The 12,743-nt window shown below is 36.2% G+C and overlaps 1 protein-coding gene across 1 annotated transcript in view; it reads left to right on the top strand.

Moving 5' to 3' along the window:
- Positions 1–12,743, top strand: part of LOC311085623 (uncharacterized protein) — a 159,792-nt gene that overhangs the window by 40,621 nt on the left and 106,428 nt on the right. Inside the window, exons 16-23 of the mRNA XM_084118156.1 lie at positions 1,522–1,695; positions 4,876–5,046; positions 5,289–5,462; positions 5,671–5,841; positions 5,982–6,155; positions 10,408–10,581; positions 11,902–12,075; positions 12,228–12,398. Coding sequence (XP_083974282.1) covers positions 1,522–1,695; positions 4,876–5,046; positions 5,289–5,462; positions 5,671–5,841; positions 5,982–6,155; positions 10,408–10,581; positions 11,902–12,075; positions 12,228–12,398 — 1,383 coding nt within the window. The remainder of the gene's footprint in view (positions 1–1,521; positions 1,696–4,875; positions 5,047–5,288; positions 5,463–5,670; positions 5,842–5,981; positions 6,156–10,407; positions 10,582–11,901; positions 12,076–12,227; positions 12,399–12,743) is intronic.

Below are 12,743 nucleotides of genomic sequence, written 5' to 3'. Positions count from 1 at the left end.
AATGCTCTTCAGAAACCTACGGGTGACGTCACGGACACTACGTCCATATTTTTTTACAGTCTATGGTCACGTGACAAGCAATAATGCGTTGCCATAGAAAAAATAAAGTGATGCGTTCTAAAAAATGGTCGCCTTAAAAAACTCATGCTAGGGGGTCAACCAGAATAGTTCAAACACATGTGAAAGGGTGAATATAGCCCCATTTCCAGAAATGTTTGGTACATTTTGTAAAGTACAATAAAATCAACAATGTGCAATTTGTTCTTCTCTTTCAACTTTAACTGACAAAATTACAAAGTAAAGTTTTCTAAAGTTTACACTTACCAATTTAATTGTATTGTGAAAATAGAAACACATTTTGATTTTGATGGCTACAACACACCCCAAAAATGTTGGGACAGAGGCAAAATAAAAGTGAAAAGATTACAGAATGTTCAAGTTATTGTTTTGAAACAGTCCACAATAAGCAGGTGAATTTGAAAGAATTATCAAACAATTAAAAAATCACATTTCTCAATACAAAATTGCAAAGTATTGAGATCTTTCACCATCTACCATACATAATATTGTGAAAAGATTCAGGGAATCCAGAGAAATCTCAGTCCGTGTAGGGCAAGGCAGGAAACCCCTTAACACAGTCTGGTGCTGCATCAAGAAATTCAGCTTGAATCTCTGTTACACAAGGAGAAAGCTATACATCTGTTCAATGCAGAGATGCCGGTTAGTTCTTGGGGCCAGAGCTCGTCTTAGATGATCTAAAAGACAGTAGAAATGTGTGCTGCGGTCAGATGAGTCTATGTTTCAGCTTATTTTTGGGAAAATGGACATTGAGTTTTCAGTCCCAAAGATGAAGGGACCATCCAGACTTTCATCAGCATGGTGTGGGGGTGCGTCAGTGCAAACAGTATGGGTGAGTTGGATATGTGTTAGGCCTTATTCTGCTTGTGTTATAACAGAGTGGTCTCTGAATCATAGAGTGGATGTGCTTGACTGGTCTGCCTGCTGTCCAGATCTGTCTCCTATTGAAAATGTATGGCCCATCATGAAAATCAGAATCAGACAATGACGACCACCACTGCCTGATGAGCATGTGTCTTGTATTGGGCGAGATTGGGCAAAAAATTTCACTTGAAAAATGGCAACAATAAGTATCCTCAATTCCCAAATAAATAAAAAGTGTAATAAAAAGGAAAGTTGATGTAACACTGTGATAAATATGCCTCTACCAACTTTTTTGGAGTGTGTTGCAGCCATCAAAATTTGTTTATATTTACAAAATACAATTAAGTTTTTACATGAATACACTGGAAATATTTTCTTTGTACTTCTGGCAGTTAAATAAAGTTTGAAGTGAATTAACAAATCACAGGTTCTTGATTTCATTGCATTTTATATGTTTTTTACCAGAGAGTGTTGACGGAATAACTATATGGGGCTTTTATTATGCTGAAACTGTCAACTAACAACTAACTATTGTTGACTTTATTTGGATGAAACTGAATCTTTTTTCTTTTTATACAGTCTAAATAACAGCGATATCACAGAAGAAGATTGTCGTGTTCTGGCTGATGCTTTAAATTCAAACCCTTCAAATCTGACAGAGCTGAATCTGGGAGGGACTAAACTCAGAGACTCTGGAATGAAAATCTTCTCTACTCTGTTTAAGAATAAACAGTGTAGACTGGAAAAGCTGATGTAAGTATTTAAGAAGTGCATCTCTTTAATTACTTAGACTTCAGTGACTGTAGGAACAGTTTCATAATAAAACAAAACTATTTTGACACTTCTCCCTAGGGCTGCACAATGAATAGCAATATCACAATTTTGAGTTTATTTTGAAGTGTAATTACCAAATTGCAAGAGGCTGCAATCTAATAAAAGGTATATTAACTGATGCGCTGCGTGCTTGAGAGTGAAGTGCAGCACTGTTTATTTGCCAACGAGCACATCATAATTTGGTGTTTCAGCACAGTGAAAGATTGAGCCGGTTTGTGGTTATTGGTTATTGACCAGGGTTTGAATTTAACATCTGTCAAATGTGGGTGAACATGAATCGTGATGGGTAACACATTGCAACTCACTAGCCAATATTCATTAATTCTCTAACATTAGCAAAACAAAATGTCAAAATTGTTGCACACTGGAAAAGAAGCACCCTGTCTTAAAATTCAAATACATTGTTTTCTGTGTGTGTACAAATGCCGGCATCTGTCGACGGTGCCCAACTACAACACCACTTACAGTACATAATTTCCCATTAAATTATATTAGCAAAAAATTGTGAGAAATAATTGTATGTACTGACTTTACCCTAGGCAGGAAGATTGTTTATTGTGCATTTTTGAGCCATGCATTTTATTATTATTACAGGAACACACAACTGTTATACAAGAGAATCTTCATAGAATTAGCCTTTTAAATTGTTGCTCTCAAAACATGTACAACATTTTCTTGCATGCCTCTGGACCCTCCTAGAGGGTATGAGGTCCACCCACCATAGTCTGACAAAGTCTTGTGCGAAACATTTATTTTAGTAAATGTAAATGTGTAAAACAAAGGTCTGCTAGAGCCAAATCTGTTTAATAATATAAGAAATAATATCCAAAGGTACTACAAAGCTTAGATTTGGATGTAGAAAGTTGTTCTGCTTTGACTTCAGTGTTGTCATAGAGAACCTCTGTCAGTAATGAAAATGTATTAGTATGTATTTGTGTTGAAGCATTTAGAAAATTATTGACAAATGTAACGAATCTAGGTATTAGATCAAATGATATAGGGAATCAAAAGTGATGAATCGAGGTATGATTCATATTTCGCATACAGAGTTAATTCAATTATTGAAGCTGAAAAATAGATCGATTATACATATAAATAATCAATTACAATGAATTATAATTTATTCATAAATATATCAAAGGTTCATTCTTCAGATCAATTAATCAGGACAACTTTTCATGGAAATTAAAGGTGGTATCAGCGATTTCAGGCCCAAAAAAGGGCCAAACAAAACCAAAATAAAGTGTTCCAACCAATCACCGACAGGGGTGGCTGTTGTGAGGTTTTTCGCGTGCAGCCGTCATAGGCAGCCGTGCACAAGCGCAAAACCTCACAACAGCCACCCCTGTCGGTGATTGGTTGGAACACTATTTATTTTGGTTTTGAGTGATTGGTTAAACCATTTGTTTTTGTGTGCAGATCTCAGAGCCTAGGCTGCCTACAGAGACGCGTTTTTTTGACGGCATGCTTATGGGGCGGGCAGCTAGCGGATCGTTAGGAAAGATAAGATGAATATGATCATTTATGTTTGGGCCTGAAATCGCTGATACCACCTTTAATGTAGTTATCGAACAGTTGTTTGTCCAGCAGACGGTCATAAGATTAACCCATCAATTTCTCAACAAAAATTATCCCTTTCTTATAATTCGAGGAAAACTATTTTCTGGCCACGAAAACCACTTTCCTGTTCTTATAACATTTAGGTTACTAGGTTAAATAGTAACAAAATTTGTAAAGCTTTTTGTAGCTTGGATCTTAACGTTTCAGTGACCTTGTAGTGTTGAGCAAACAGAAGCAATCAGGAATATATATATTGTTTTTAATAATACCACTACGAATAGAAAATACTACAAGTAACACGAGTATGCATACACAAGATACAGAACACATAAACAAATACAAGACACACACGAATAAGAGTGAGAGAGAGAATGAGAGAGTGAGGATGAAAGGGTGAGCGAGAGAAAGTGAAAGAGGAATAGGGAGAGATCACAGAATGATCGCACAGTATGGCAAAATCACAGACTCGGTAACCTTTGAGAGGCAACAAGCAATCACATCGCCCTAAGCAGGGGCAGTTAATCTTAATGCATTAAACAGCTCGATCAAACGAATACTTGCAGATGGTTCTCTTTGTGCTGCTGAAGAAGGCCCATGTGTAGGTCCTTCGGACTCGGAGCTTCTCGTGCTTCCGGGGGCGAACAGAGTCGCGGGGAATTTAAAGGTCCTTTGAAAGCGAAGTTACTAAAGAAATAATTCAGGCTAAGTTTAGAATTCATTATATCTACCCAGAAAGATGGTACACACAGAATAATACATTTTACTGTAATCTCCTATGTATGAGTGGTTCAGTCAAACTGGGACGGTTACAGAGATACCAAGAATAACAAGAAAAGCAGGTGGGATTACAAAGTTATATAAGATATGCATATTATAAGCATTTAGAGTTTGATTAACACACGATAAAATCGTAGACACCCCAATATGACATGGTCATATAAAATGCAACACAGAAATATATCATAAACATTTGGAAATGTCTTTATATGAGTAAGTCAAGGAAAAAGTCCATGTGTGTGTATGGAATGCTCTGTGTGTCTGTCTGTGTGTGTGTGTGTGTGTGTGTGTGTGTGTGTGTGTGTGTGTGTGTGTGTGTGTGTGTGTGTGTGTGTGTGTGTGTGTGTGTGTGTGTGTGTGTGTGTGTGTATGTGCGTTTGGAAAAAGTTCTGTTGTCTTTCCTGTGAATCTTTCCTGTGGTCCTGATTGTCTCTGGAGAGGACGCAGAGTCATAAAATGATGTCAGAAAGCAATCTAAACCCAGACCTGGTGGCTCCATGCCAGTAATTTAGATGCTCGAGAGTCCTGATTTTCATCCAATGAGTTCAAAGTGTAAAAGCTTTTGGATTTGAGAAGGCATTGTGCATAGGAAACACAGTCAGACTTTACTTCAGAACACATGCAAGAATGATTCATGGCCCAGTCGTTACACAAATATATTGCTTTTGGGGGGATCTGGGAAATATAAATATCCTAATGATGCAATTCTGCTAACAATTTTTTTGTGTTTGTAAATTCTCTCTCTCCTGGTCATCATTTTAGGTTGTGTAATTGTGGTCTAACAGAGGAAAGCTGTTCAGCTCTCGCTACAGTCCTGAGATCAAACTCCAGTCTGAAAGAGCTTGACATGAGCAACAATAATCTGCAGGATTCAGGAGTGAAGAAACTGCAGGACGAATTAGAAAATACAAACTGCACACTGGAGAAACTCAGGTGAGTTCAATGAACCATTGTTTTATTTTAACAATGGCATTCTATTTTGTTCAAAGTTAAAACTACTGTAGTAAACTAGAAAAAATGGAAATACATGCTTTTACCAGATTATAAAATATTTGTCTTTAGTGACAGGAGGAAATAAATAAAATGCATTTGATGTTTTTTAATATAAAAAGTAGTAAAGTAGTAAAATTAATTTTAATTATGTAAAAAATTTGATTATAATAAAACCTATTTAGACTCTCAGACTGCAGTATCACAGAAGAAGGTTATAAAGCTCTGGCTTCAGCTCTGAGATCAAACCCTTCACACCTGATAGAGCTGGATCTCACAGGAAATGATCCTGGACAATCAGGAGTGAAGGAGCTCAATGATTTACTACAGGATCCAAACTGTCAACTGAAGACACTGAGGTGAGACGTGATGAAATGAATACAAAATAAATTATATGCAGGTAAATTATAGAAATAGTTTCACTGATTTATGTTGAACATTCTGTTGTTGCATCAAATTTAAAATAGGGACTTCAAGACAAAGAAATACTGTCTACTGAAATTTTCATTATACCAAATTTAGTTTATAACTGAATTGAATCCTGCTTCATTTTCTCTTCTTCTGCAGGTTTCTGGGTCCTGCTGCAGATGAAGCCTGTCAGTATGTGACTGGAATTGTGGGTGAAAACCTGTTACTCCTGAGAGAGCTGAATCTGAGTGAACGTGGACTAGAAGATACACAAGTGAATCAGATCGCTGCTCTACTGCAGGATAGACACTGTAAACTCAACACACTGATGTGAGTATAATATCTTTTGAAGATAACATTATAATATATTATATTTGCAGTAAATTGTTCAGATCACAACTGTTTGAAAATGAAAATATTTGAAAATAAACTGAATTAATGCTTCCTGTCTTTGTTTTCTTTCTCTTCAGGCTGAATAATAACAGTATTACAGAAGACGGTTGTTCTGCTCTGACTTCAGCATTTAATTCAAACCCTTCAAACCTGATAGAGCTGGATCTGAGTGGAAATAAACTAGGAAACTCAGGAATGAAGAACATCTGTCCTCTGTTGGAAAATAAGAAATGCAGAATGGATAAACTGAAGTGTGTACTTTCATTTACATACCTTTCACGTACCATCTTAACATCAATGGTGTTAATATTATGTTTTTTTCTAGGCACCAAAAAAGGAAAGCTTGAGTTCCATGTCGGTCTGTGTACTTTTGCATCCATTCCTTTTTTCTAAAATTTAACCAAATTTTCGCGTGCAGCCGTCATAGGCAGCCTTGCACGAGCGCAAAACCTCACAACACCCACCCCTGTCTGTGACTGGTTGGAACACTATTTATTTTGGTTGAGTGGTTGGTGAAACCATTTGTTTTTGTGTGCAGATCTCAGAGCCTAGGCTGCCTACAGAGATGCGGTTTTTAGACGGCATGCTTATGGGATGGCCAGCTAGCGGATCGTTAGGAAAGATTAGATGAATGTGATCATTTATGTTTGGGCCTAAAATAGCTGATACCACCGTTAAAGGTGCACTATGGAAGATTGTGTTGGTTAAAAATCAGTTGAGCAAGTACATAAGTCAAATGATGTTAAAGGTGCTGTATGTTATTCTACTAAAGCATAAAAATGCCATATGTTTGCAGATATTTAGGAAACATGCTAAGTTCACATACTCGTTTCTTTGAACACTTCTACAGCCAGTTATTTTACTTATTATTTTACATGTAGCATGTTGTCAGTCGGTATTTGTTTTGGTCTGTATGATCTCGCCCACTGCCAGTTCACCCAATAGTATTTCGACACCCTGGGATGCCGGTTGGCAGGAAACACAGCACATTGCAGCCTTGGAAACGAGCAAACAAACTGGGTCAGAGATTGCATATTCCACTCAACCTAAAAAGACTTGATATTCATCTAAAAATCTCTATGAACGAGAGCATACTAAAAAGCGGATAAATCAACTAATTAACTTACAATGTAAAAGTAAGTCTTAATGTAGGTCTCCTTGGCTTTCATTCTCAATTGCGCTCGTTCCTGTTGTGTGTCCTCAAACTGGCAACCAGGGTGAACGTCGAGTCTGAGGAGGAGGGGGCGAGAGAAACAACAAAATTGTATTTACAATTGTTGCTTGCAATTTTAAATAGTTTTTTAGCTGACTGCTTTTAATATGACCAGTTCTTACCAGCAATCGTTGTTGACCTTTGGGAATCACCCACTGTCAAAACAAAGAAACCTCGAAATGCAGACAGTCTGCAATCAAAAAGGCAAAGCAACAACATCTGAACCACAATGGCAGATATGATACTTTAATGTTCATGACATTTTATATAAAAAAAATAATATATAATTATTATTATTTTTATTGTTATTGTTATTGTTATTATAATATATTTACTTCAGATGCAAAAGCATCTAAGTGCCATCTGAAATTTCCTTCTAGAATGATCATTTTTATCAAGCTTGTATGTTTATGTTCAGTTATTTCACTTTAATGGCAATGAAAATGACCTATTAATTGTCATTGAAGTGAAATTACTGAACTTAAATAAACAAACTTGAAAAAAAAAAAGAAGCTAATTTTAGAAGAAAATTCCAGATGGCACTAGAGGCTTTTGCATCTGAAGTCTTCACACACACACACATATATATATACTACAGGCCAAAATGTAATATTGTGATCTATTATTACAATTTAAATTAATTGGTTTTCAATTTATTATACTTTAAATTATAATTTATTTCTGTGATGCAAAGCTAAATTTTCAGCATCATTACTCCAGTCCAGTCTTCAGTGTCAAATGTGACATCCAGTCTATCACATGATCCTTTAGAAATCATTCTAATATTCTGATTTATTATGAGTGTTGGAAACACTTCTGCTGCCTAATATATTTGATGAATAAAAGGTTAAAAAGAACTGCATTTATTCAAAATAAAAAAATATTTTCTAATAATATAAATCTTCTTTACTATCACTTTTTGTCAATTTAACACATCCTTGCTGAATAAAAGTAGTGATTTATTTAAAAAAAAAGAAAGAAAGAAAATTACTGACCCCAAATTACTGACCAGTAGTGTATATTGTTGTTACAGAAGATTTCTATTTTTAAAACATTTGCTTCTTTTTTTTTCTTTTTTTTTAATTCATCAAAGTATCCTAAAAAAGTATTTTGTAAAAAGAAAAAATATTAAACAGCAGAACTGTTTCCAACTTTGATAATGAATCATCATATTATAATGATGTGATAGACTGGAGTAATGATCCTGAAAATTCAGCTTTGCATCACAGAAATGAATGATAATTTAAAGTATAATAAATTGAAAACCAATTATTTTAAATTATAATAATATATCACAATATTAAACATTAAAAATAGTAAAGTGTCTAAACTTTTGGCCTGTAGTGTGTGTGTGTGTATATATATATCAGGGTTTCCGTTGTCCGGTAATTGCCGGACATTGGCCGGAAAAAAAATGAAATGTCCGACAAAATTAAATCTCTCCGGTCAAATTGTCCGATTAAAATTGCCTAATAATCCCGCCCCCCTAAAACAATCTGAATTTGAGAATAAGCCTAAAATATATAAAGCAAAAATATACCGACCTTTGGCTATGTTATAAAGCAACAGGCTTTACCGTTTGAAAGTTATTAAACATTATTACATGGCTTGGTTGAATTCCAATGTGGAATGCGGTCTGTTATTTCTTGATATCAGACCGCTGCGAAGCACTAGCGGCACCAGGATTTTGATTGTAGGTGGGCCTCCAGAAAACTGGATAAGCCAAAAAATAAAAAATAAATAAAAACGGGTTCCCCTTCATCTCCATTTCAGCGCTTTTCTGGACACTGAGGACAGCGACTAAAATTATAGGCCTATTATTTTTAGTTTATTAACAGCAACAACAGCTGTAAAGATGAGGTTGACGATCACCATCTCCGTAGCCTATAGAGAGAAATGCACATCATGGATTACATAATCAGAGAGTAGCCTATTTCTTTTCGTTTTAAATTGTTAAAAAGACATTTCAAGCTTTCTTAAGATATATTTCATGTCTGTGAGGCCTACGCGCTGAGTTTCGTTAAATTAGGATGAGATGCGCTCCCGTTCACGAGCAATGCAAGTGACCGCGCGGGCGCCGTCATAGGCCTATCGTCTGCTATATTAAAAAATATTATTATTATATTAAATTTAGGCAATTGGTTGATAAAAAAAATATTAAAATTAAGATACAATTTATACAAAACGAAATTCACTTCAAAAAAGGCTTTCTACAAAACAAAAAACTTAATTAAGTGGTCAAGATCATGTCTGACCCGCTCCATTTCTCTCGATATTGCGCATACTATTTTACACGTGCGGTTCACTTTTCATAATCCACATAAATTAAAAAATAACATTATAATATTTTAACAAATATTAAACTAAATGAGCTTATTTAATGGCTACAACACGTATAGTAGACCTAGACTCTCTATTTGTACAAATTGCTGCACATTCATTTTATTCTGAATTTTGCACATAAGTTGAAAGGCATTTGTTTGTGCATGCATAGCAAAACATATCTGCAACATTTATCAAGTTCACTGATAATTATGCGTGCATTTATTAATTATTATCTTAATGAATAATGCAACAAGGACGAAGCATATAAACTGCGTTGTTTGTTTAGAATGGAATGGATCGCAAATAGATCCGAATGAAGAAACGTACAAAACCATAGTAGAAAATGGGTCTCGAGTGTTCCTGCAGAGAGGGGGTTCTCGCTGCAGAATCGGATCAAGACGAAGCAGCGAAGTCGCCTTGCGGAGAACAAGGTTACGCGGCTTATGCGCATTGCAAGTTGTGGAGAGACACTGGGAAGTTCGCTTGAGTAAAAACAATAGTCTTCAGATAGTTTATGTGGGGAAGGGGGATTGGTTTGTTAAACTATGAATGTGAAACTATAGTAAAAACAATTGGCGTTGATTGACGCCAATCAGACGTTCATATATTTTTCCGTCTATTTGAAAGTTAGGCTAATAAACATGTTGCATTCTATATGGCCTGATTATGTCATTTTTTAAGTTACATAGCCTGCCTCCAGTTTTCCTCAACTTGACTAAATAAGAGGCGATATTTGACCGGCATATTATCAAAATGTCCGGAAAACGAAACCACCATTTTTTTCTAGCGGAAACTCTGATATATATATATATATATATATATATATATATACCCTAAACACAGATGGCGATAGAGAGGCCATCCAGACCTAAGTTCCATAGTGCAGCTTTATTTATGTTTTTACGCACAGCACATGCTCTTTGTATGATAATATTTGTCATAAAAGGAAAACCACCTTTTTCTAGACTTTCAGACTGCAGTATCACAGAAGAAGGTTATAAAGCTCTGGCTTCAGCTCTGAGATCAAACCCTTCACACCTGATAGAGCTGGATCTCACAGGAAATGATCCTGGACAATCAGGAGTGAAGGAGCTCAATGATTTACTACAGGATCAGAACTGTCAACTGAAGACACTGAGGTGAGATGTGATGAAATAATACAAAATAAATGACATGCATGATTGTATAGATGCTGTTAATAAAAATAAAAAAAAGTCAAGTAATAAAACCGGTCCCATGACATGAAAATTTCACTTTATGAGGTTTTTTAACATGAGTTCCCCTAGCCTGCCTATGGTCCCCCAGTGGCTAGACGTTTTGATGGGTGTAAACCAAGCCCTGGGTATTTTTGAGAAAATTAAAGCTCAGACAGCCGAATCTAGAATCTTCCCTTTATGTCGTCATAAGGGGAAAGGTCACCACCCCTTTCTCTTCTTTTCCCACAAAGAGAATTTGGCCTGCCCATGAGAAAATGAGTCTTTCATGAGAGCCTTCATCCGAGTCTCTGAAGAACCAGTGGGTTCTGTGAATGTCTGATGTGTAATTGTTCAAGTTCAGACAGATAATCTTTCTCTCAAAATCGTTCAATACTGTTTATGCATCAGTAAATCAAGCCAGTGACTAAAATATCAACTTCACATCGTTTCTCTTGGTATGATGAAAATAATCTTATTTAAACTGTGATTAAAATATATACAGAAAGCGATCAAAGAACAATACCTTTCCAATCGCCCAAGCTGTCAATCACACAGCGCGAAGAGTGCGCGAGAGTGCAGAAACTGCGTTGCAATGATAAGATCTTTATTCACGCGATCAGCAGACTGTCATCTGCTCAATGCTCATCACTGCAACCTTTGATGTGATGGGAATAGATCTAAATACTTAAAAAAATTCTCACGATTTGTTAATCTCGGTAGCTGTGGGCCTAATAGTAAAAACGTATAATAGCTGTAATAGTAAAAGTATTCGACAGAGTTCCACTTGTAATGCTAGCTATTTCATATGCAAGCATGTCAGCCAGTCACAGCAGTGGGCGTTTACACTGAAGTCTCACAGCAGACATGCCCCTTCAAACAGAGTGTTCATATCAGAGGCTAAAATCAGAATAGGAAAAATGCCTTTTATTTCTAAATTATTACAATTTTTGATCGTAAAAACACACTAACATTACAAGGGCACCCCAGGAAACATTATAAAATAATAAAATAATCCATGTCATGGGACCTTTAAATAATTAAAACATATCCACAAATGTGAAATCAACTGTATAAAACTAGACAGAGGGGCCAAACTAGACGGAAAGATTATGCTTATTCTCTGATAGTTTTTTTTTTTTTTAGCAAAACTTGAGACAATTAATATAAATATGGATTTTATACTACACTGCACATATATGATGGGAGCTGCAAAGACATGAAATTATAGCATGATTGTCTAATCTGTAATTCTACTTCCTGTAGGTTTTTGAAAAGTCCTGCTGCAGAGGAAGTGTGTGAGTATCTCACTGAAGTTTTGGGTACAAGTCCATTATTACTGACAGAACTGGATCTGAGTGGAGATAAACTAGAGGATCTGGATGGAGAGAAGTTCTCTGTTCTTTTGATGGACTCTCATAGCAAAGTGGAGAAAATCAAGTGAGTAAACATGATTTTTTACATTATAATTGTGTTTTGTTTATTCATCATAAAAGACTCTCAGTCACATATGTGAGCAGATATGAAGACCTGTTGATCTGATGTTTGTTGAATATGTGCTGAATAATAAATAATGCTGTTTTTGTGTTTAGGCTGAATAATTGTGAGCTGACAGAGAAAAGCTGTTCAGTTCTAGCTACTGTTCTCTCCTCCAAAACCATCCTGAAAGAGATGGACCTGAACAACAGCCGTCTGCTGGACTCAGGAGTCAAAGAGATCTGTGAGGGACTGAAGAATCCTGTGTGTGAGCTGAAGATACTGAAGTGAGTACATTTCACCATCAGCTACACTCAACGCTAGACTGGTTCTACCAGACTCTCGTACATTTCATTTGTACAGAGAGTCTGGCCTCTCTCCATTGACAAGCGTTAACTTCCTTGTAGGCAGGTATTCTGGTGAAGTTTAAAACTATTGGATCTGCCCAGAGTCACTCTGGATCTGCCATAACCAATCGCTAACCTTTGGTCGTGACGTAACCCTACAACTCAAACTAACGCACGACATCAACGTCATCGTTCTCAGCCACTCCCTCTGTTCGCTGATTGGGCTGCCAAAAATTTGGCTGGAGAAAACCAAAGAATACACCACAATCCCAGACGTAGTACTGA

Source organism: Abramis brama (genome assembly GCF_963993115.1).
Source record: "Abramis brama genome assembly, chromosome: 6".
NCBI lineage: Eukaryota > Metazoa > Chordata > Actinopteri > Cypriniformes > Leuciscidae > Abramis > Abramis brama.
This window is presented reverse-complemented; position numbering and strand designations above follow the sequence as displayed.